General features: G+C 50.7%; 1 protein-coding gene across 1 annotated transcript; it reads left to right on the top strand.

The window, feature by feature from the left end:
* The first annotated feature begins 2,354 nt into the window (after positions 1-2,354).
* On the top strand, positions 2,355-24,743 carry LOC130481820 (flap endonuclease 1-like). Its single transcript, XM_056854601.1, is given in 12 exon segments — positions 2,355-2,411; positions 3,467-3,569; positions 4,292-4,360; positions 4,515-4,533; positions 5,361-5,446; positions 6,420-6,553; positions 6,872-6,932; positions 7,814-7,945; positions 12,258-12,409; positions 15,011-15,158; positions 16,243-16,314; positions 24,198-24,743. Coding segments are annotated over 12 exon segments (1,560 nt in total). The 5' UTR covers positions 2,355-2,373.
* Positions 24,744-25,508: the final 765 nt, after the last annotated feature.

Below are 25,508 nucleotides of genomic sequence, written 5' to 3'. Positions count from 1 at the left end.
TCATCCCCAGACGGATGGGCAAACTGAACGTGTCAATGCTGTACTAGAATGTTATTTACGCTGTTATGTCAATTACCACCAAGATGATTGGGTAGAATTGTTGCCTTTTGCAGAATATGCTTACAATAATGCTGTCCATCAATCTACAGGTTTCAGCCCGTTCTACGCTGTGTATGGTCAGGACTTCGGTCCTCTTGCCCCTGTAGAGGTAACCGATGGGGAGGGGGATCCTGACGTGGCCTCTTGGGCGCATGCCCTCCGCACCACATGGCCCTGGCTGGTGAGCAACCTAGATCGAGCCAAGCGCAAATATAAGGTGCGGGCAGATAAGCATCGTTCCCCCAGCAAGGATTTCCAGGTTGGTGAATTAGTGTATCTGTCCACCAAGAACCTGCGATCCACTCGCCCCTGCCACAAACTCAGCGCCAAGTATATAGGGCCATGTCCCATTGCCCGGATCATTAACCCCGTCACTGTGGAACTGACTCTTCCTAAAACCTTAAGACGTATCCACCCAGTCTTCCACGTCAGCCTCCCCGGAATGGCACCCAGAACCGCCTCCCGAATAACCCGTGACGGCAGGGGGGGGAGGAGCATTCCGAAGTGTCAAAAATCCTGGATGCACGTACACGGCACGGGTCCCTTCGTGGGTCCCTAATCCGCTGGAAGCACCTCCCCGCTGGGTCCGACGGATGGCTACGCGCACAGGCTGCACCCGCCCCGCACTTTCCCACGGGTCCGCGTACCCGGCCGCCCCCGGCCGGTTCCCGGCGCGCCCACCCCGCTCCCTTTCCCCCAAGCTGGGCCGGCGGGGCAGCGGCGGCCGGGCTCGCGTTCTGCCAACGCCGGGGCCTCTGCACCGGCTCAGAGGCCTCCTGCCCCCCGGCCCCCTTTGCAACCCCGCCCCGCCGCCTCCCCGCTTCCCCGGCGCGCCATGGGCATCGCCAAGCTGGCCGAGCTGATCAAGGACGAGGCGCCGGAGGCGGTGCGCGCCGTCCCGCTGGGCAGCTACCGCGGTGAGTTGCCCCTCCGAGGGGCGAGCCGTGGGGTGGGGCGAGCCCCGGGCCCTCCTTGGCCCCCCCCCCCAGGATGGGTCGCCCGCCGCCCCGCGGGGTCTGGATGCGCCCCACTGCCCAAAGGCGCGCCTGGCGCTTGGATGGGGGGGCTGGATCCTGCTGGGCTGCCAGCTCCGGGTGGGGCAGTCCCTGGAGATTTAGGGGGGGGGGAGCCTGGGGAGGGGTCTCGGCAGGGACGTGACGCTGTTTTCCCCAGGGGGACGGACCTCTGTCGCCTGGAGATCAGCTGTCAATCCAAGAGCCCCCCCTGCCTGGAAGCTGCCCACTCCTTGTGGATCGAAAACTATGGCTGGCAGCTTGGGGTTAGTGTAGGAAAATGTATAGTAAAGGGTTAACTGGACCCTGATTATGGGTTGAAGGAAAAGCCCCCCCCCCCAGTTCTTTTTTCTCGCTTTCAGTTTCCGTGTTAGATTTTTGGCAGGTTGCACGCAGTTCCGCTTTTGGGGGAAGGAAGAGGCGAGACAGAAGCATGAGCAACTGTGCCCTTCTCTTCGTCACCCGTCAATGTTTCTCCATCCTTCTGGAGCAGGGGGCCTGGCTCCATCCTTCCTTTCAGCTTAACTAGAAAAGCTCTTCCTTGTTGCTTTTTTAGCTTTCCCCGCACAGTCCGGACTTTTTGGCACTCACCGATTTGTGCCGCCGAGCTGCCTTCTTTATTAATAATAATTAAGCGCCATCAAGGCGTCATACGTTTTACTAGACCACTGATGAAGGCTTGAGGGCCAAAACGCATTTGGCACATGGTTTTAGATTATCAACCTTGTTTTGAATATACGCATGAGCGCTTTATAATAAATATATTTCAAAGTTTTATAGAGTTCTTTTCCACCCAACCTTTCAGTACCCAACTTTGTTTTTTAGGTTGGGTCTCCCCTCCCCTTCTGTTTTACCCACTTAGAATCATAGAGTTGGAAGGGACCACCAGGGTTATCTAGTCCAACCCCCTGCACAATGCAGGAAACCCACAACCACCTCCCCCCTACACCCCCAGTGACGCCCCACTCCATGTCTAAGGGTTAGAAAATTCTTCCTAATGTCTTCTAGGCCCCAGTGCTCTGTTTGAGGCTCAGGGGTCTAAGTGGTAAACCATCCATGGCCAGTGGCCTTGAGTCTGCACCGGTTGGAAGTGGGCACATGGATCCTTCCCTCGGATAGCGTGAGGAGATGGCAAGCAAGTCTCTCCATGATGGCATCAACATGATGGCATCAACAGTGGCCTTTTCTCTCCCCCCCCCTTGTCTCAGACAATGTTGTGGCCGTGGATGTCTCAGTGGCTATTTACCAGTTCCGCAAAGCCATGCCAAATATCGTGAACCGCGAGGGACAGAATATCAGGTGGGTAGTTCTGCTCCTGAGCCCAATTCAAGGCGTTGGTTTTAATAATACCCTACATGGCTTGGAACCTGGGTATCTGAGGGACCGTCTTTTCCCATATGTTCCTGCCCTGGAATTAAGATCACAGGGAGAAGCCCTCCTGTCTGTCCTATGGACCAAAGAAGTTTGTCTGGTGGGTACACAAGAGAGGGCGTTTTCAGTGGCAGCCCGAGGATTATGGAACAACCTCCCCAGGGAGGTGCGGCTGGTCCCCTCGCTGTCGATCTTTAGGAGGCACTTGAAGATGGTTTTATGTAGAACTGCATTTGATTAAAGCAGTCCTAAACTGTGGTTTTAAAATGTTGGTTCTTATGTATTTTTATGTACTCTATATTTTATGTATTTTATTTATACTGTAGGCTGCCTTGAGCTCCATAAGGAAGAGAGGCAGCTACTAGGTGTTGCAAATAAATAAATCGTTGCAAACAAAGGAGCAAAAGAGGACGAAAAGGGCACCCAAGGCCAGCTGACAACTCTGTGGCCGTCATGCTTGGCGCTGCCAGGCAGCCAGCCATGATGCGGGCAGGGCTGTTCCATCCCGCTCCCCTTGGAACCACGTTCACAGTGGCATGGCTTGTTGGCATCAACAGTCTCATGTTTTAGTGCTTTGCACATGTCATAAGAACATAAGAAAAGCCATGCTGGATCAGACCAAGGTCCATCAAGTCCAGCAGTCTGTTCCCACAGTGGCCAACCAGGGGCCTATAGGAAGCCCACAAACAAGACCACTACAGCAGCAGCGTTGTCCTTCCTGGGTTCCACAGCACCTAATATTATAGGCATTCTCTTCAGATCCTGGAGAGAATGGGTATGCATCATGACTAGTAGCCATTTTGACTAGTAGCCATGGATAGCCCTCTCCTCCATGAACATGTCCACTGCCCTCTTAAAGCCTTCCAAGTTGGCACCCTGCTATGCCAGGATGGCATATTCCACACACACACCGAATATCTGATTCCTTCTACGTGAGTCCTGCTGGACTCCACTCTGCTGAACTGCTTCTCTTTCTCTTCCAGTCACTTGCAGGGGCTGTTTTACCGGACGCTGCATCTCCTGGAAAACGGCATCAAACCAGTCTACGTCTTTGACGGACGGCCGCCGGACCTCAAGGAGCCCGTGGTTCGTAAGAGAGATTTCCTGATGAGGAAAAAACTTTTTAGCAATAAGGGCAGTTCACTGGTGGAATCAGTTGCCCAGGGATGTTGTGGGTTCTCCCTCCTTAGAGGTATTTAAGCGGAATTTGGACAGTTATTTGTCAGGGATGCTTACGGTCAGGGGTCCGCTACATGGTGCCCTTGGATACCTTTCCAGGTGCCTGCCAGGTGTGTTTTTAGAAAGTGGGCAAGACCATGTGGGACTTTTGCCTAGCAGGGCTTCTGATTGGCCATTGGAGATTTGACTGGCTGTGTAGATTTTTTAAAATGTTGCTTTGGTAGCAGCTGCCACCACAACACAAAGATATTCCCCATGTGACTGAAGATAAACTGCTGCAGCCATTTTGTGGCTGGCTGTGCCTCGTGCAGGCTCAAATGTTGGGGATCCCTACTTTAGGTGATCCTGCATGGTGTAAGGGGTTAGACTGGGCGGTCCTTGTTCCCCTTCCAGCTTTTAATTCTAGGAGGTGGCAGGAAGGTTGTGGCTAGAAGGTGAAGGGAATGGGGCTGCTTCAGTGGGAAAAAGAGAACCTGAAACATGTTGTGATCTAGCAAAGTCAGACCAACATTGGGAAAAGGTTCTGGCTGGCCTAGTGGTTAGGGAGAGCTTGCAACTCATGTGACAAAGAGCAGATGCAGCCCCGGCCAGTTGAAAACAGCTTTGTAACCCTCTTTCTCCCCCTGCAGTTGGCCAAACGAGCCGCAGCCACCGGAACCAGGAGGGAAGCAGCAGGTAAAGGCAACTGAGATTCTCCCGCTGGAACTGCCATCCTTTTAGCGGACACTCAGGTGCTCAGGAACACCCCACCTCTGGGTGTCAGAGGTTGCAGGTAGCTGTGGTGATCCAAAGTCAAATGTGGTCCAAAGCTTTTATGAGGACCAACCAAAATATCTCACAATAGCATGCAAGTTTGTGAGTTCTCCAGAGAGCCAGTGTGGTGTAGTGGTTAAGAGCGGTGGACTCTCATGTGGAGAACCGGGTTTGATTCCCCACTCTGGGTTGGTTTCCTCACTTCTCCACATGAAGCCAGCTGGGTGGCCTTGGGCTAGTCACAGTTCTCTCCAAACTCTCTCAGCCCCACCCACCTCACAGGGTGTTGTGGAGAGAGGAAGGAAAGGAGATTGTAAATCGCTTTGAGACTCTTTAAAGCACTGGTTCCCAACCAGGGGTCCGTGGACCCCCAGGGGTCCGCGAGAACTAAATTAAGGTCCACGAAACAAAGTTATAAACCCATAATAAATTAATATTTTCAATTAAAAGTTCTCTATTATAAAATATATATATTCAAATATTATTCTAAGTTTAATGTTTAACTAACAGTTATGATTAAAGTTTATTTTCAAATTCTCAGAATTTTTATTTTGAACCTTGGGGTCCCTGCACCGAACAAAAAGGTCCTAGTGGTCCCTGGTCAAAAAAAGGTTGGGAACCACTGCTTTAAAGGTAGAGAAAATTGGGGTATAAAAACCAACTCTTCTTCTTTGTCAGGTTGGATTGGGGGGAGTCTTCAGACCTGCAGCTTATTCAGGATAGGCTGATTAGATTTGGTGGAGCAGGTGGTGAGTTTCTCCTTTAGCCGTCTGGGATGAAAAAGGACAGCATCGTATTTGAAAACCTAAACACCCGAAGAGTTCATCCAACGGCCGTCTAGTGCTGAATGGAACACCCTGGTTCCTTAGAATCCCAAAAGCAAAGGGGGGGATGCGGTAGTCATACTAACAGAACTTCTGACTTTGTTTCTGCTTCTTCTGCTAGGTTCTTCAACTGGTGACCTTCCGCAACGGTTCCCGAGACGAGACTCTGAGACCCTTCTGAGACTCCTGGGGGTGCCTTATGTTCAGGTATCAGCTAGAGGTCTTTTCCTGGTGAAGGATCACAGTTCTGTGGCCCTTTTCTGCATGCACAAGGTCCCTGATCCATTCCCTGCTGGCTCAGATTGCAGGTGATGGGAAAGACCTTTGCCTGTCTGTGAGCGAACCATTACCAGTCAAAGTAGATGTTGTTGGGCCCAGTGGACCAAGGGTCTAACCTGGTGTAAAGCAGCTGGGGCTCAGTGGTAGAGCATCTGCTGGGCATGCAGAAGGTCCCAGGTTCAATCCCTGGCATCTCTAGTTAAGGGCTGGGCAGTAGGTGATACGAAAAACCTCTCTCTGCCTGAGACCTGCTGCCAATCTGAGGAGACAGTACTGACCTTGATGGACCCAGAGTGTGATACATTATAAGGCAGCTTCATGCGTGTTTCTCAGTGACCACCTCACTCTGAGAAGAGTTGGCTGGGAGATAGGGAGGGGCTGAGTCTTCCCCTCGACCCTCCCTTTCCCTAGGTTCCTGTGGGGAAAGTTACTCTGCTGCTGGAGTTGTAGGGAGTTGGGGGGTTCAGAGCAGACAGCTTTTTACTTTGGTGTGCAGACCCCATTCATATATTCTGCAGCCCTTACGTCAGGACAGTTTCTGTAAAAGTTCCTGTTGGACGTGGGGGCTACACCCAGGACTGCATTCTTGAAAGAGCCAAAGCCTGAAGCGTGAAACACTGCTTTGTCCCCTGCATAAACAAGGCCAAATCAAGGTATTTTGGCACCCCACCTGCGGAAACAAAAAGCAAGCCAAACAACATTTCAGGTGTTTATCACTTCCTGACCTCTAATAGGTAGCAATGTCTGGTTTACTCAACTGGTTGTATCTTGGCCTGAAGGTCTTCGGCAGCCCAGGTGGAAACTCAAGATGAAGGTGGAGACAGAGGACCAAAAAATGGACTATTTTAGCATTTACTTCTCAAAGACGGTCCCCTTTCCCTTCTCTCTCTCCCCCCCTCAGGCTCCAGCAGAGGCAGAGGCCACCTGTGCGGCTCTGGTGAAGTCCGGCCACGCCTACTGCACAGCCACGGAGGACCTGGACGCCCTGCCTTTTGGGAGCCTGCTCCTCCTGCGGCATTTTAACGCGAAGAAACGGTAAGTGTTATAAGCAAGGGTTTTTTTTGGAGCCCTGCAACAGGAGAAGAAATTGTAATAATGTCTCTGGGCGTGTGCAGAGTGCCGTCCCGCCATATGGGGACAAGGGAGGAGAAGGGTTTCCAGGAAGATCATATGAACCCCAGGACCTCTCATTGTAGATTTGAATAATTTCAAACCCGTTGGACATTCAGCAGTAGGCTTAAAAGACATCTCTGCAGGAAAGGTGTTTCAAAGGGGAATGTTCCTGTGTGAAGCTGCTGAGTTGGACTTTGTAGGTCAAAATCACAACCAGGCTGTTTGCTGCCTCTTCTCTAGTGACTTGGAAGAGATCTCCTTGCCTGTCGTTCTGGAGAAGCTGGCCTTGACTCAGGAGCAGGTGAGGAGCAGGTGTGAAGGGGGGGGGGGGCTTTACAGACAGAACTTTCTGAGACCCACTGGCTGGATCCAAAGCCCAACAGGGAGGCTCTGAATCCCAGTGCCAGGAGGCAACGTCAGGGGCAGGCCTCGGCTTCTGTGCCCTGTTGTTGGCCCTCCAGAGGAACTGGTCGGCCACTGTGTGGGACAGGACGCTGGACTAGATGGACCCTCACTGGTCTGATCCAGCAGGTCTCTTCTGATGTTCTTATGGCTCATGTCCGATTCGAGCAAGGGTGAAGTCAAGGATGCCACAGCCTGTGGAATCTCAACAAAGAGAAGGCTGTTTGGGAGCCCCTCTGGTAACCTGATCCATGGGGTGGGATCCAGTACGGAAAATGCCGACTGAGCCTTCTGGAGGGAGGGAACTTTCAATGATAACTGTTGGGTGGAACTGAGATGGCTAGTGGTTTTGCTTGAGGAGAGGCGGCCCTTTAAATTAGCGCAAGACCCGCCCAGAAATGGACTTTGCTCCCCTCCATGATGTGCTCCATCCTTGGTTAAAGGAAAGGAAGTCAGGCCCCTCCTTAAACGTGAACCGGGGGTGTGTGCGCGCATGGATCAGTGCCTGGATACCCCTGCCCTGGCGTTAGCCTGCTTTGCATCTCTTCTGTCATTCTTCCTCATAGCCGGGGTGGTTGGAGCGTTTCTTTCTTTGACCTCCAGTTGAATTGCTGGGCTCCAGCTTTCTGCTGTTTTCTCCGGCTTCAGCAACTGCCTTTCTGCCATTTTCGTCCAGGACTCGGCGGGGGGGGGGGGGGCGCATGGCACTGAGAGAACAGAAAGTTCCTGGCTTTGCTTTGTGAAATGATGTTCGACTTTCCACTCCTTCCCCGAACACAGTTTGTGGATCTCTGCATTCTGCTCGGCTGTGACTACTGCGGAAAGATCCGGGGTATTGGCCCCAAAAAGGCCCTGAAGCTGCTGCAGAAACACGGGAGCATCGAGCAGGTCTTGGAGCACCTTAGTCCGCAGGTACCAGGGCTCCTTCCCCCGTCCTTCCTGGATCCCCTGACCCCTCTCCTTTTCCTTGGCCAGCTGCTGCTAAGAGGATGAGGTCTTCTGGTGTGTGTGGGGGGTAGCTGCACAATGGTGATGGGTGGCTGGCCAAGACTTCTGCAACAGCAGAAGTGATGGGTGGCTGGCCAAGACCCATATCCTGCCAGCCCCTGCAGAGTGGCCAGCAGTGCTGGGACTCGGCTCCGTGTGTCCCCGCCTGCCCTCCGGAAAAGCAGCCCTCTGGGAGATTCCCCTGGGTGGAGCGTGTGCTGGTAGGGAGCTGAGTGGAGTAGAAGCTTCTCCTGAGAAATCTTTGTGGGCCCAGCTGCTCTGGAAAAGCACAGGGAGGGGTCTGCAAAAAATGGTCATCCTAAAAATGTTGGATTGCACATTAAATTTTTGGGGTGAACACCCAAGCTTTTTTCCATGTATGTATATGTTATGTGCTGTCAAGTCGCTTCCGACCCATGGTGACCCTGTGGATTAACGACCTCCAAAACATCCTATCATTAATCGCTTGCTCAGCTCTTGCAGACTGAGGGCCCTGGCTACCATGAGCCCATCCATCTTATGTTGGGCTTCCTCTTTCCCTGCTGCCTTCTACTTTTCCCAGCATGATGGTCTTTTCCAGTGACTCTGCTCTTTTCGTGACTTGGCCTCAGTTTAGTTACTTTACCTTTTAGGGCGAGTCCAGGCTTGATTTGATCTACAACCCACTGATTTGTCTTTTTTGGTGGTCCGTGGCATCTGTAAAACTTTCCTCTAACACCACATTTCAAAGGAATCTGCTTTCTTCCTGTCTGCTTTTGTCATTGACTTCATTCTCGCCAGTACCTGAACCTGTTGCCCATCAACTTCCTTGGGTGTCCTCAGTTCTAGCATTATGCCGGGGAGGGGATGTCTCCCCCCCACACTTTTCTACCCCCTGCATAACTTTAAACAGCTTTGACTCTATCTGTAAAACTCTCCAACACCACTTTTTTAAGTGATTCAACTTCCTTCCTGTCACCTTTCTTCATGGTCCAGCTTTCACACCCATATATTGTAATAGGGGATACTATGGCATGAATAGGGTCGCCATGAGTCGGAAGTGACTTGACGGCACTTCACACACACACACACACACACACACACACACACACACACACACACACACACGGCATGAATTAACGATCTTGGTCACCAGCGACCCATCCTTACACTTCAGGATCTCATCTAGTTCCTTCCTTTTTTATGATGTGTACCTAAAAACATAATCTGCAGGTGAGCCGGACTTGGAAACTAAGAGGGGTACAGATCAGAGCTGTGTAGGCTGGCTTCTGTTGCTTGTCTGAGGACTCTTTGGCACAGATCCAACTTTGCTGTGGCAGGATGTCCCTAAAGGGGCCTGTGCCGCAGCTGTGTACAGCTGTGGGGACGTGGCCAGGGTTGGAGTCCAGCATAGAACCTGCACCCTGCCAAGAATATGAGCTCTCAGCTGCAATCCTGCAAATGTGTCTTGCCTCGCAGCTGGCTCATCTGATTGATTCCCCCTAAAACACAATGGGTAGCTGTGTTCATCTGTCACTAGCAGTAGAAAAGAGTACATAAGAACATAAGAAAGGCCCTGCTGGATCAGACCAAGGCCCATCAAGTCCAGCAGTCTGTTCACACAGTGGCCAACCAGGTGCCTCTAGGAAGCCACTAACAAGACAAGTGCAGCAGCACCATCCTGCCTGTGTTCCACTGCACCCAAAATAATAGGCATGCTCCTCTGATGCTAGAGAGAATAGGTATGCAGCATGACTAGTATCCATTCTAACTAACAGTCATGAATACCTCTCTCCTCCATGAATATGTCCACTCCCCTCTTAAAGCCCTCCAAGCTGGCAGCCATCACCACATCCTGGGGCAGGGAGTTCCACAATTTAACTATGCGCCATGTGAAAAAATACTTCCTTTTATCTGTTTTGAATCTCTCACCCTCCAGCTTTAGCAGATGACCCCTCATTCTAGTATTATGGGGGAGGGAGAAAAACTTCTCCCTGTCCACTCTCTCCAAACCATGCATAATTTTATAGACCTCTATCATGTCTCCCCTCAGCCGCCTTCTTTCCAAGCTAAACAGCCCTAAGCGTCTTAACTGCTCCCCATAGGACAGTTGGTCTACTCCCCTAATCATTTTGGTTGCTCTTTTCTGCACCTTCTCAACCTCTGCAATATCCTTTTTTAGATGTTGTGACCAGAACTGTACACTGTATTCCAAGTGTGGTCTCACCATAGATTTGTACAAGGGCAGTATGAGTCCAGGAGCACCTTAAAGACTAACAAAATTTCTGGCAGGGTAGGAGCTTTCATAAGCCACAGCTCACTTCTTCAGATACAGCTAGAATGTGAATCCATCTATACTTAAGTAGAGACGAATGAATTAGACACACAATGGCAATGTGAAAAGTAAGTAAATGAAATTAGCAGGCATGATTGGGTTAGGTGTGATATGCAGAGGGGTAGTAGGCATTGACAAAGATTGAACGGACATAAGTCTGACATCAGAAACCACAACATTCAGAAACCAGTGTGGGAACATTTTAACCTTCCAGGACATTCAGTTGCTGACTTAAGAGTAGCAGTTCTCTTACAAAGAGAGAAAAGCCTCTTACAAAGGAATTTCAAAGGGAGATTAGAAAGAAGAGACTGCTGAATTGCAACTAATAATGAAACTCAAGACTATGCATTCTCCAGGATTTAATAGAGATCTGGGATTGCTGTCTCATTACCAATGCCGATTTCTCCATGCCTACTACCCCTCTGCATATTACACCTACTCCAATCATGCCTGCTTATGTCATTAACTTGCTTTTGACATTTACATTGTCATTGTGTGTCTAAGTCACTCCTCTCTACTTAAAGATAGATGGAATCACATTCTAGCTGTATCTGAAGAAGTGAGCTGTGGTTCACGAAAGCTCACATCCTGCCAGAAATTTTGTTAGTCTAAGGTGCTACTGGACTCCTACTCTATCCTGAAACTGTGGGGGGGGGGAGGGGGGTTGGGAACTCACCTGTTACGCCAATCACAGAGGGGGTCTCCTTTTATTTGGGGAAATTAGCTGGAGACTAAATAGAGCTTTGCAAGAGGCTGGCGTGGGGATCTTTCTAAACCAATTCTGCCCCTAGGTGAGCAAGCCAAAATGGAGAGCAACCCAATAACGAGGAGGCCTTTATGAATTTTAAGGGTTTTATTAAAAGTAATCAAATAGGGTAACAACACACACACAAACAATTAATTCCCAACACACAGAGAGCTAAGAAAGCGGAGATTCTGAGATTCCCAAGCGGGTCATAAGTCACCTTTCCTGCAGAGCAAGGTTCCAGAATAGCAGCTGCACGAGGGAAGGGGAAAAAGGACTACATGCCAGGTGTAGGACTCACATCTTGTGTTCTGGATCCAAAATGAGAAGCGACTGACATGTGCCAGGTCTCTCTGTTTTATAGTCAAATTCTGCCCTTGGGGCAGACTGACTCACAGGGCATGTGAGCAGTGGGGCACAAAGGTAGGATTGCTTCAAAATTGGAGAAAGATTGAGTGGTGAAAAGGTGGGAGCCAGGGTGATCGGAATATGAGGGGATTATTGATGACTGCCAATCACTCAGTGATTGTGTTATTGATAACCGGCAGGAACTGGAAGCAGAGGGGGGAAGGAGAAGATGGGATTAGCTTGCCCTGAGAAGGAATGTAAGGTGTGTAAGGGGAAAACACTATTGTTCTGAGTCTGAAGTCGTCAGGCAGATCTTGATATGCTGGCCGTTTCTTTGGTTATGCAAAAGGTATCCAGGAAGGCAGCTGTTCCAGGGGCGAGTCTCTGGCAGAGAGGATCAGGAACAGATTTTGGAGTTCTCTGTTCTGCTCTGCATTCAGATCCAAGATGGAGTGCAGGTCCCCTTCCCTTCTCCGGGTTCAGGTGCTGTGTGCCATTCGCAGGTCCCTGCTGGCTCCGTACAGCGACATCCGGTGGGGTGTCTGGGATGCTCCTGTGTCTTGGAGTGTGTTGCTGTCTCTCTCCATGCTTCCCCTGCCATTCAGCAACAGTCCCAGTGTACAGACATGAGAGTCCAAGGGTGTCCATATTACGGGGTATAGAAGGGTATCGTTACACACCGGCCCCACATGCACTGGCCATGTGCCCCGGTCCCCAGCCCTCTCGATGCTTTGCAGTTTGCCCTTGTTGCACCAGCACGGAGGCAAGGCAGGTACACTTCATGCTTCCTGTTGCCTGCTCAAGACCTGCTGGTGTTTTACTCTCTGCAGAAACACCCGGCGCCTGCCAATTGGCCCCTGGAGAAGGCACGCCGGCTCTTCCTGCAGCCGGAGGTGGCCGAGCTGAGCCAGGTGGCGTTGGAGTGGAGAGAGCCAGATAAGGCTGAGCTGGTGCGGTTTCTTGCTCATGAGAAGCACATGAAGTGAGTGTTGTCAGAATATAAGTAGAGCCCCGCTGGATCAGACTATGGGTCCAGCATTCTGTCCCCACAGTGGCCAACCAGCTGCCTCTAAGAAGCCCACAAACAGGATGACTGCAACAGCATCCTCCCACGTGTGCTCCCTGGCGACTGATATAAAGAGGCATACTGCTTCTGGAACTGAGGGGAGTAAATATTTATCATGACTAGTAGCCATCGATAGCCCCGTCCTCCATGAATTTGTCCACCGCCACTTTTAAAGCCTTCCAAGATGGCAGTCATCACCACATCCTGTGGCAGCCAGTTCCACAGTTTAACTATGTGCTGTGTGAAGAAGTACTTCCTTGTGTCTGTCCTGAATCCCCCACCCTTCAGCTTCAGTGGATGACCCCAGGTTCTAGGATTGTAGGAGACGGAGAAAACCTATCTTTGTCCTCACTCTCCACACCATGAATAATTTTATAGACCTCTATCCTGACCCTGGCTAGTATTTGGATGGGAGACCTCCAAGGAACACCAGGATTTTGATGCAGAGGCAAGCAATGGCAAACCACCTGTGAATGTCTCTTGCCTTGAAAACCCTATAGGGTCCCCATAAGTCAGCTGTGACTTCATGGCAAAAAAAAAAAGTCTTCCCTTATTCGCCTTTTTTTCTAAGTGTTTTAACGAAGCTTCACAGGGCAATTGCTCTAGTGTTCTGGTGAGCCAGTGTGGCGCAGTGTTTAAGAGCGGTGGACTCTGATCTGGAGAACCGGGTTCAGTTCCCCACTCCTCCACATGAGCGGTGGACTCTAATCTGGAGAACCGTGTTGGTTTCCCCACGCCTCCAGGTGAAGTCTGCTGGGTGGTCTTCGGCTAGTCACAGTTCTCTCTGAACTTTCTCAGCCCCACCTAAGCCACCCTCCCTGCTGAGGGGGTGCCATGGACTTTTCCAGCTTCCCACGCAGAACCAGAACCTGCCTTTCCCCAGCCTTTGATATCCATGGCAGGAGACAGAGTGCAGTTCTTCCAACTGGCACCTGAGGTCCCCTCTCAGCCACCCCCTGGCCTGGGCCTGGAGGAGAGCGGTCCGGAATGGGGAGACAGCCGGAAACAGAGAACAGGTAGGGAGTCTTTCCCTAAGATGCAGGTTTTGAAAAGAGAGCAGCCATTGGCCACACAGGGAGAGAAGGCAGCATGGCAAAGGGCACTGGGGTGGGGAAAGAGATGGTGGGAAGGGAGAATTTTGGCACCTGCAACTTCTCTCCCTACTCTGCCACTATGATGGGGGGAAAGCCACTCCTGCCAAAATTCTCTCTTCTGTGCCAAAGGCTGGCATCTCACTCTGGGGCCCTTTGCACTCAGACCAAAGTGAGCAGCCCAACTCAGGTTGTGCATCCCACCCTAGCAACCTTGCAAGGAGGTATCTTGGAGCTGCGTCTCTCAGGCTGCGTGTTGTCCTGGAAGGGAGTGAACCAAAACAGCCAACTTTCCCTCTGTCCCCCTCCAGGTAGGCTCAGAAGGCAGGAGCTCATGGGAACATTTGCAGTGCATACAAAGCTCTGAATGGGGTGGCATATTCTGGGTAACACATAAGCAGCATCCCAGGTGCAAATCCTTTCACAGGGCACGCCAGCAGTGGAATAAGGAGCGCTTGCCATATAGAAGAAGAAAAAGAAGAAGAGTTGGTTTTTATATGCCGACTTTCTCTACCACTTAAGGGAGACTCAAACTGGCCTACAATCACCTTCCCTTCCCCTCCCCACAACAGACACCCTGTGTGGTAGGTGGGGCTGAGAGAGCTCTAAAAGAGCTGTGACTAGCCCAAGGTCACCCAGCTGGCTTTGTGTGTAGGAGCGGGGAAACAAATCCAGTTTACCAGATTAGCCTCCGCCGCTCATATGGAGGAGTGGGGAATCAAACTCGGTTCTCCAGATCAGAATCCACCGCTCTTAACCACTACACCAATCGGGCTCTCTCTCCATAGGATGTATGGAGCTATATAAAAAAGTGGTCTATAAATGCATAGAATAAACAAATGGAAGTCTAAGGAAGGGGCGGTTTCCTTTCCCATGCAGCTTTCCCCCCACCTGTTCCTTTCCCTCCTCCCCCCTGCTGCCAAGAAGAGCAGACCAACCTGCCCCTCTGGCTTCCCCCTCAGTGTCTGTTTCTTCGAGTACTTGAAGGGCTGTCACAGAGAGGAGGGTGCCGAGTTGTTTTCTGTTGCCCCAGAAGGTCGGACCAGAACCAACAGGTTGAAATTAAATCTAAAGAGTTTCTGTCTAAACATTAGGAAGAACTTTCTAACATTGAGAACGGTTCCTCAGTGGAACAGGCTTCTTTGGGAGATGGTGAGCTCTCCTTCCCTGGAGGTTTTTAAGCAGAGGCTAGATGGCTATCTGTCAGCAATACTGATCCTATGACCTTAGGCAGTTCATGAGAGGGAGGGCATCTTGGCCATCTTCTGGGCATGGAGCCAGGGTCACTGGGGGTGTGGGGGGAGGTTGGAATTTCCTGCATTGTGCAGGGGGTTGGACTAGAAGACCCTGATAGTCCCTTCCAACTCTATGATTCTATGATCCTGGTTATCCAGTTTTGCTTTGATCGGAACCCCCTTTTTCGCAGCGAGGGCAGAGTTATTCGCCGGATGGAGAGGTGGCAGGAGGCCTGCCTGAAGCGTGCCAAGCTCCAGTTGCCCGGCCCCGTGACTAAGGGCATCTCAAAGCAGAGGAAGCTCGGGGAGTTCTACCAGGTCAAGAAACGACACAGCAAGGTAAGGAGGGTTTATTCCCCCCCTCCAAGTGGAATGATGGGACCAGCAGAAGGGATGCTGAGATTTATTATCAACCCCCTTAGAAATTCCTAATACCAAATGTTCCATCTTAAACAAACGGAGATCAGTATTGGAGAGGAGGAGAAGGGGTTGGCATGATCAAATGCCGCAGGATCGAAAGCACTTAGCTTGGCCCTGGCATGATACAAAAGATTCTACGTAGATAAATGACAGGATGAGACAGCACTGAGTACACATGAAGCCATCTTTATATCTGATGCAGAGCAGTCGGTCCATCAAGGTCAGTCTTGTCTACTCAGAGTGGCAGCGACTCTCCAAGGTCTTGGGTGAAAGTCTTTTTTATCACCCCCTACCTGGTCCTTTCCACTGGAGATGCCAGGGATTGGACCTGGGACATTCTGCTCTACCACTGAGCCACAGACCCTCGTATAAAAGGGGGATGGCTAGCACACGAGCCCACATGAATCTGCCTTATACTGAATCAGACCCTGAATCAGTCAGTCTTGTCTACTCAGACTGGCAGCTGCTCTCCAGGGCTTCAGGCAGAGGTCTTTCCCATCACTTACTGCCTGATCCTTTTAACTGGCGATCTTGAGGATTGAACCTGGGACCTTCTGCATATCAAGCAGATGATCTACCACTGAGCCACGGCCCCTCCCACATCACCTACTACTGGTCCTTTTAACTGGAGATACCAGGAATTGAACTTGGGACCTTCTGCATGCCAAACAGAAGCTTTCCTTCTGAGCCACGGCCCCACACTCAGCACCAGCTAAGGCAGATCCTTGTCCATTCTGGGGAGCCCTGGATTCAAATCCTGTCTCACCCAGGTATTCCCTTGGAGGTTAGCGTACCTCAGTTTCCCCCACTCTAAAATACGATATTGTCCTCGTTGAGGATAGATAAGCAACGGCCATAATAACTGCATGCTCTGAGATGTGCTGGCCATGATTCAAACTGGTGAGGAGATGGACACCGTCGCTATGTTACCACAGAACACCTGGTGTTGGCTTTGAGTGGGCAAAAGTGTCACTCATTCTGGCTTGGTCACTCCTCTCTGTAGGCCCCCAACACCCAGCCATGCAAGAAGAAGCAGAAGTCCAAGGCAAGAACCCTGGAAGCCGTCAGAAGCAAGGTGGAGGAGGCCTGAGACATCCCCCCCCTTTCTGCCTGCAAGATCCCCTGACCAGCAAGACCTGTTGCTTAGGAAGGGTGTGGCTCTTTAAGGCAGAGCCACATGAGTTGGTGAGGCTGAGAGAGTGTGACTAGCCCAAGGTCACCCAGCTGGCTTCATGAGTAAGAGCGGGGAAACAAATCCAGTTCACTAGATTAGCCTCTGCCGCTCAAGTGGAGGAGTGGGGAACCCGGTTCTCCAGGTCAGATTCCACCGCTCCAAACCACCGCTCTTTACCACTACACCACGCTAGTTCTCACAGTCAGCAGCACTCCACTGTCCCTGGAAGAAACATCAGAACATAAGAAAAGCCCTGCTGTATTAAACCGAGGCCCATCAGGTCCAGCAGTCTGTTCACGCAGTGGGCAACCAGGTGCCTCTAGAAGAGTGATGGCGAACCTTTTAGAGACGGAGTGCCCAAACTGCAACCCAAAACCCACTTATTTATCGCCAAGTGCCAACATGGCAATTTAACCTGAATACTGAGGTTTTAATTAGCTTAAATGATTAACAATTTCCTGGTTGTTCTCCAGCATGATGTAGTGGTTAAGGTGTCAGACACCTTATGTTTTCCTAAGAAAACCCCAATTCCTTACTGAGCTCCAGGATTCCCCCTTTGAGTGCAGTCCATGTTGAGGAGACCCGGTCTGCTCTCCAGCAGGCCGGTTCCTCTTTAGTTCAAAGTCACTAAATGTTTTCCTAAGAAAACCCAAATCCCTTACTGAGCTCCAGGATTCCCCCTTTGAGCGCAGCACAGGTATATTGCCACCAGCTCTCAATTCCAAAAGGCTGGCTTTCCCAGGGATGAGCTGAGAGCTACTCTTCCCCAGCCCGTTTCCCAAAAGTCAAAACAAGCAAAAACCGTCCCTGCAGAGTAGAGCTTCTGCCAGGAGAGGCTTGTTGCCAAAAAACACTAAGGTAGGTGGTTTCCCACACACACACACACACTCAGGCACTTGGATTTAGCCCTGAGACCCAAAAAGGTTTCTCAGACTTCAATATAAAGTCTATAAGTTTATTTTAATAAAATATGCTCGTTACAGGAAAGGAAATTATTTGTGAGGCAGATAGCATAAAAACAAGAAATCTTAGCAGTCTCTAACTTCACAGTAATTCTTTAAGTTTCAGGCAAAATAGGCAAAGTTTCCAAGAGAGTAACAAATGCAAGGTTTTAGTTGATTTATAGTTACCAAGACCCAGGTTTGGTCCTAACACGCAGAGTGTCAGTCCTTCATGGTTGCCAAAAGATGATGATAGCTCGGGGACATGACCAGCATGTCCCCCTCCCAAGCTTCATGATTTTTGATTAGAACAGAGTCCATATTTATCTCTCCCATCTCATCGGGTTATGGCCATTCGCCCAATGAGATGTCGGGGACGCAATAAACTTGTAAGATATTTGGCATGACGCCTCTAGTCCTTTTGAAGTAACGGATGTATTTGCATCTCTGCAGCAATGCAAAACATCTGGGCTTCTTCAAGCTTTTGAGATATCAGGCTTCACCAAAAGAACAGATAGCTGATTTACAATAGGAAGGCTTTGAAATGGAGGTGCTTTGAAGTGGAGGTGGCACCCCACACCTTTCCCCCAAACTGAAGTGGCTTCCCATGGGAAATGGGAATGGTTTCTCACGGGAATTGTTTGTGAGAGAGCTGGTCATCAGCTCCCAGAGTCTGATATCAAGACATTGAAGACATAGAAGGCTGCAGCCTGAACCAAAGTTTGGTGATCAGAAGAAGAGCAAGGTTGCTTTTCTTTACAGGGAGAAGTACCCTCCCCCTCCAACTAAGGAAAGTTGCTGCTTCATTTGCAGCCCAGGCTGGGAGGAAAGGAAACGGGGGCGGGGGAAGAGATGCACTTGGAAACCCAGCAGACTCCAGTCCAGGTCGGGAGAACTACCCCGGGGACTCGGGGAGGGAGGGAGGCAGACTCGGGTTAGGAGGAGCAACTTACCAACCTACCACCTCCTCTAGCGACTAGCAAGCCAACAGTGGAGGCCAGCCATGTGCGGCCGCTTTTAAGGAGGCGCTGCCGCTCTGTGTTGGCCTCCTTAGTCAGCAAAGGATTTTTTGGCCGGGGAGGGGGGGGGAGGAAGAAGGAGGCTGGAGAGCGGCGGCTGCCTCGTGCGCCCGCAAAGGGGTTTTTTGGCCGAGGGGGTGAGGGAAGGGGGCTGGAGGGCGGCAGCTGCCTCGTGCGCCCGCAAAGGGGTTTTTTGGCCGAGGGGGAGAGGGAAGGGGGCTGGAGGGCGGCAGCTGCCTCGTGCGCCCGCAAAGGGGTTTTTTGGCCGAGGGGGAGAGGGAAGGGGGCTGGAGGGCGGCAGCTGCCTCGTGCGCCCGCAAAGGGGTTTTTTGGCCGAGGGGGAGAGGGAAGGGGGCTGGAGGGCGGCAGCTGCCTCGTGCGCCCGCAAAGGGGTTTTTTGGCCGAGGGGGAGAGGGAAGGGGGCTGGAGGGCGGCAGCTGCCTCGTGCGCCCGCAAAGGGGGTTTTTGGCCGAGGGGGAGAGGGAAGGGGGCTGGAGGGCGGCAGCTGCCTCGTGCGCCCGCAAAGGGGGTTTTTGGCCGAGGGGGAGAGGGAAGGGGGCTGGAGGGCGGCAGCCGCCTCGTGTGCCCTGCAAAGGGATTTTTGGCTGGGGAGTGGGGGAGAGGGGAAAGGCTGGGCGGCGTAGAGTCCAGGGAAGGGGGTGGGGCCTTTGGCAGCGCGGAGCAGTTCAAAGCTGGCGGCGGGGAGTCCAGGGGCAGGGGCCCCGCCGCCCAGCTGAGCCTGCGTGCCAGCAGAGAGGGTGAACGTGCCGGAGTCGGCACGCGTGCCATAGGTTCGCCAACACGGCTCTAGAAGATGAATCTCTTTTGGAGAGTTCATCCTGGCTGGGCCCGAAGGACTGCGAGAGAAGGAGGCCTCTCCCCAGGTAATAACTAGCTTAGCATAACTAGCAAATGGCCCCTGTATCTTTCTTGGGCAGATCTGGATTTTATATCAAGACATTTCCCCTGCATTTCATGTTCCTTTGACCCTGCTGTAAAAAAAAGAAATCCTGCACAAAATGTCTGCCTAATGAGGGTGCCCTTCTTTGTGTCCAAAGAGATGGGCTCTAGCCTACCGTAATTGGAGAGGTTACACTGTGCTCTTTTTATATGTTTTTTTTTAAATCATTGCTGTTTTATGTACACTGTAAGCCGCTTTCAGTTCTGTTTTAAATAAATGAAAAGTCCACAAAAACTGCTTCACGACTCCTGTTTATTTTTGCTGTCACAGACTAACACAGTTACCCCTCTGGAAGCGGGAAGTTGATTTCTTGATTTATACCCTGCCTCACTCCCCAACAGAGACCCAAAGAGGCTTACATCCTTCTCTCCTCTGCTTTATCCTCACAACAACCCTGTGAGGTAGGTTAGGCTGAGAGGGTATGACTGCCCCAAGGTCAACCAGTGAGCTTCCATGGTGCAAGTGAGGATTCGAACCGGGGTCTGCCAGATGCTAGTCCCAGACTCTTAACCACTATACCTCTCTGCTGTGTGTGTGTGTGTGTGTTTTAAGAGTAACGTTATTCTTTTAATTAAGTGTCTCAAAATGAAGAAGAAGAAGAGTTGGGTTTTATACCCTGCTTTTCTCCACCTTTAATGAGTATCTCTTTTTTTAATATATTTTTTATTGTTTTCTAGTTATAGCATATTCATTAATCAATCATCCAATTTCAAACATTTGTAATATAAACATTACCTTTTCAATCTTTGTATATAATCCTAACAATATTGACTTCCCCTCTCCCCTCCTCTATCTTTTTTGATATATCTGTTCTTCCCTTTGTATTTAATTTCTAATCCATTATAGTAATGTAGATTTAAATTTAAATAAACTTTCAATTATCTTAAAATATAAAATTTAACATTAATGCTAATATTTGGTAAACAGGATTAGAGCAATACATATCCTTTAATTTCTCCCGTATACAGTTCATTTACACAGTAAGTCGTCCATGCTTCCCATTCTCCCACAAATGCCGTATTCTCTTTTTGATTTATTAATGCAGTTAGTTTAGCCATTTCTGCCAGTTCTAACATTTTTTGTATCTTATCTGGTGTCTCTGATAATTTCCATTTTGCTGCATATACCAGTCATGCAGCCGTGGTGGCATATATCAAAAATGATCTCTGAGTTAGAATAGAATCCGGTATGATACTTAGCAACATCATTTCCGGTGTTTTAGGAATATTTTGTTGTAGTATCAGTCTTAATTCATTATAAATCATGTCCCAGAAGTTCTTTGCTTTTTCACATAACCACCAAATATGATGAAAAGAACCAATCTCGTCCTTACATTTCCAACAGTTTGGTGACATTGTTTTATACATTGTAGCTAGTTTTTTTGTGTCAAATACCATCTGTAAATCATCTTGTATATGTTCTCTCTCAATAATTGTGAAAGTATGAATTTCATATCTCGTGACCAGACTCTTTCCCATCTATTCAAAGGAATGTTGTGACCCGGCGTCTGTGCCCAGGTAACCATCGTAGGTTTAATCTGGTCTTGCTCTGTATATATAGTTAACAGCAGTTTATACATCTTTGAAATTAAATGATCATTGGTATCCAGCAGCGTTTGTTGTAAAATTGATTTTTCTTTGATAAAACCTATCTTCGTATCCTGAGCATAAACAGACTTTATTTGATGATATTGAAACCAAGTCAGGTGTTCTTTTAATTCTTCATGTTCTTTTAGGGCACATCTGTTGTAATCCCATTTTAAAAGGTCCTGAAATATAACAAATTGGGAAGGTCTCAATGGTCGTAGAGTCAACATCTCTTGCGATGAAATCCACAATGGGGTTTTAGTTTCTAAAAGATGTTTATACCTTTGCCAAATTTTTATTAAAGAAGATTTAACAATATGATGTTGAAATGCCGTATGTATTTTAAGTTTATCATACCACATGTAACTATGCCACCTGCATCTATTGTCAGAGCCTTCCAAATCCAATAAATGAGTATTCTTCAATTGAATCCAATCCTTCAGCCACACAAAGGCCGAAGCCTCCGCATACAGTTTAAAATTAGGAAGAGCAAATCCTCCTCTTTCTTTAGAGTCCACCAAGTATTTATAAGCAATTCTAGTTTTTTTCCCTTGCCAAACAAAATTCAATAAATCCTTCCTCCGCATGTCAAAGTATTTTGCTTGTGTAATTATTGGTAGATTCTGAAATAAAAACTACAGTCTTGGCAATACGTCCATTTGAACTACTGAAATACGTCCCAGAAAGGAAATATTTTTATTAGATATTATCTTTTTTGATTGCTCCCCACAATTTAACATAATTATTGACAATTAAATCTTTACTTTTATTTGTAATCCAAGTACCTAAGTACTTTGCTTTGTTTGTTTTCTCCCATCCTGAAATATCTACAAAGTCTTTTTGTACTCCCCTTGAAAGATTTTTAAACAATATCTGAGTCTTATCTTGATTGAACTTAAATCCCCAAACCTCACCGTATTGCTTCAATAAATCCAACAAAGAGTTTATAGATTGGTTCGGGTCGTTCAAAATAAGTAATAAGTCATCTGCAAAGGCTCTCATTTTAAATTCATGTTTGTTTATCTTAAAGCCATGGATTGTCTGCCAGATGCTAGTCCCAGACCCTTAACCACTACACCTCTCTGCTGTGTGTGTTTTGAGCCAGGTTGATGAAGAGGTTGCAGAGGCTGCTGGGGGCACAAAGGTGCTTCGTTGGCTCCTCTGTGACCCACACATTGCTCTGCTGCTCCCCCCACGTTTGAGGGGCATGGGCAGGAGGGCTGGCCCTGGCAGTCCGAGCCCCGGACCATCCTTCTGGGGCCGTGGCTCGCTCCTGCTCGGTTTCTCACAGTCCACAGCACTCCACTGTCCCCGGAGGGAAAATAAGAAAGGCCCTGTTGGAACCGACCCAGGTCCATCAAGTCCAGCAGTCTGTTCACACAGTGGCCAACCAGGTGCCTCTAGGAAACCTGCAAACAAGACGACTGCAGCAGCATTCTCTGCCCTGTGTTCCAAGGCACGTAAGATAACAGGCATGCTCCTCTGATCCTGGAGAGAATAGGGGTGCATCATGACTAGTATCCATTTTAACTAGTAACCATGGATAGCCCTCTCCTCCATGAACATGTCCGCTCCCCTCTTCAAGCCTTCCAGGTTGGCAGCCATCACCACATCCTGGGGCAGGGAGTTCCACAATTTAACTATGCATTGTGTGAAGAAAGACTTCCTTTTATCTGTTTGGAATCTCTCACCCTCCAGCTTCAGCAGATGACCCCCACGTTCTAAGAGAGGGAGAAAAGCTTCTCCCTGTCCATTATCTCCATATAATGCATAATTTTGTAGACCTCTATCATGTCTCCCCTTAACAGCCTTCTTTCCAGGCTAAACAGCCCCAAGAACTTTAACCACTCTTCATAGGGCCGATGCTCTAAGGACTTCTTGCCTCATGAATCCTACCAGCTGAAGTCTGAACAAAAGGTCTGGAAAGGCAGTAGGGGGGGGGCACCCAATGCCATGGTCATCCTCCCTCCCTCCCTCCCTCCCCCCCCTTTGTGTTGCCCTGAAATGCGAACCAGGGAGCACTGTGGATGGCTCAAAAGCTTTTTGGTGTGTCCCAGTAAAGAGGCCGCCTCCCTTCTTAGTCGTTGCACAGGCAGGAACAGGATGGTGGCTGGGTGCAATTCACATGTGGCACTTACAGCCACAAGATGTGGAGGGGGGCTGTTTTTAATCATAGAATCATTCCACAGCATCCCACATGGTTTTAATATGTGATTTTATTATGTATGTTTTAAATTGGGGCTGCCTTGGTGGTCCTTGTAAAGGAAAGTGGGATAAACATTTTTGTAAATAAATAAATTTTAATATATTAGCTGTCCTGGTAAATAGGCATTGATGAACTAATGGAGCCTCCTTGTTCTGAGGCAGTATACCTCTGAAAACCAGCCAGTGAGCAATGGGATGTTGCGCCGATGGCCAGATATTCTGTTTCTTGGAGGGATGGGCCTTACAGAAACAGGGCTGGGCTAGATCAACCTGGAGTGACACCCCACCCCTCTAGGTTGCTGACGTTCTCTGGCAGTGGCAGCAGAAGAGTAAGATGCAGCAGGAGCTGGAGTGCTGCCGGGGGCACAGTGTTCAAATCCCAATCCGTAATCTTGAGCCAGTATTCCCTTTACATGAACACACACATTAAGCGGCCTTGTGCTGAATCAGACCCTCGGTCTATCGAAGTCCGTATTGTCTACTCAGACCGGCAGCGGCTCTCCAGGGTCTCAGGTGGAGGTCATTCACATCACCTACTTGCTTGGTCCCTTTAACCGGAGATGCCGGGGATTCAACCCGGGATCATCTGCATGCCAAGCAGAGGCTCTACCACTGAGCCAGGCCCCCTTCCCCTACCTCGCAGGGTTGTTGCAAGAAAAAAACGGGGTGCAGGAGAATGGCCCAAGGCCCCAAAATGTGTAGCAGTGACTGCCCCCCCTGGTGTGGCGTGTCTGTGTGTTCAGGGCAGTCAAGGGGCTTCTGACTCATGTTCGACCCTATGAACGGATGTCCTCCAAACTACTGGAAACAGGCCATTTATTGGATGACAAAAGCTTCGAAGTTACCACTCAAGTAGCCGAGTTCCTGGCCAAGGTCCTAAAGGAGGGAGAAAAAAGGAGGGGAGCCCTCATTTAATTGTTTATTACAAAATTTCCTGATGAACTGTGTATTCATTCTTTTTTTTGGTCCCTATCCAGCTGCTTTACCTGTTGGTTTTGTTACTGTAAATGCCAATCAAGGTTCGGTTTTCTGATGTCCTCCAAAGCGTCCTCTCCTGAACCGCCTTGCTCAGATCTTGCAAGCGGGGGGTTGCGGCTCCCTTCGGGGAGCCCGTCCATCCCTCTCTCGCGGGGGCGTCCTCTTCCCCTGCCGCCTGCCGCTTTGGCCAGCGCGACCCCCAGGCGGTTTTGTGGCGGCGGCGCTGCGCTCCTGCCCGCCCCGCAGCTGCTGCAAGCGCCGGAGCGCCTCCCCTGCCTCCCGCGCCGTCGAGGGCGGCGATCGGCCCCCGGGCGAGCGAGCGAGGGTCCCAGCCCCAGGGGGTTGGCCCTGGGGGGGGGGGGCGTGGGCCTGCCGGGGGGGTGCGGTCTGGCCCCGCGCCTGCCGCAGGGGGGGCGGGCGAGAGGCGGCGGCGGCTGGTGCAGCAGGGCTGTTGCGGGCGGCGGCGGCTGCAGGCGGCGGCCCGATGTACGCCTTCTACTCGCTGCTGGTCTACATCTTCTACAGCCTCTTCCGCAAGGATGGCCCGCGGCAAGCCCCGGCCGACGGCGAGGGGGGGCCGCCGCGCCCCGCCGCCCAGCGCTGCCCCCGGGTAAGGAAGGGGCTGCGCGGGGTGGGATGAGTGGGTGGGTGGGTGGGGGGCGTGCTGGATCGGCCCGGCGGGGAGCCTCCGCCTGCAGGGGGCAGGGCGTGCTGGGGGTCGCGGCCCCCCCACGGGGCCCAGAGCCCGTCTGGAGGACGCGCCCTCCTCGTCCCCAGGGGCCGGGAGGGGCGCCTCTCTGCGCCACCTGTGCCAAGCGGGGAGGCGGGCGGCTGCCGCGCTGGCCCCCGGCCCGCCCCCTTTCTCTGGGGCTGCAGGGGTGCCCTCGGGGAGGCGGAGCTTCCAGCTTGCCAGGGCCTCTGGCACCACTGGCCGTCCAGCTGCTACTGAAGCCTTGCTCCAAGAAGGCCAGTCTGGAGCACTCTGACTGGCAGCGGCTCTCCAGGGTCTCAGGCTGGTCTTTCCCGTCACCTCCTGCCTGGTCATTTAAACTGGACATGCTGCCAGGGATTGAACCCGGGACCTTCTGCGTGCCAAGCAGAGGCTCTACACCGCCACCTTCTACTGAATCAGACGCTTGGCCCATCAAGGGCAGTCTTTACTCAGACTGGCAGTGGTCTCAAGCGGAGGTCTTTCCCATCACCTACTGCCTGGTCCTTTTATCTGGAGATCCTGAGGATTGAACCTGGGACCTTATGCATATCAAGCAGATGCTCAACCACTGAGCCACAGCCCCTCCCACATCACCTACTACTTAGTCCTTTTAACTGGAGATGCTGGGGATTGAACCTGGGACCTTCTGTGTGCCAAGCAGAGGTTCTTCCGCTGAGCCTCGGCCCCTCCCCA

This window comes from Euleptes europaea, chromosome 8 (assembly GCF_029931775.1).
Source record: "Euleptes europaea isolate rEulEur1 chromosome 8, rEulEur1.hap1, whole genome shotgun sequence".
NCBI lineage: Eukaryota > Metazoa > Chordata > Lepidosauria > Squamata > Sphaerodactylidae > Euleptes > Euleptes europaea.
Note: the sequence above shows the minus strand (reverse complement) of the source record. Positions and strands in the feature narration are given on the sequence as shown.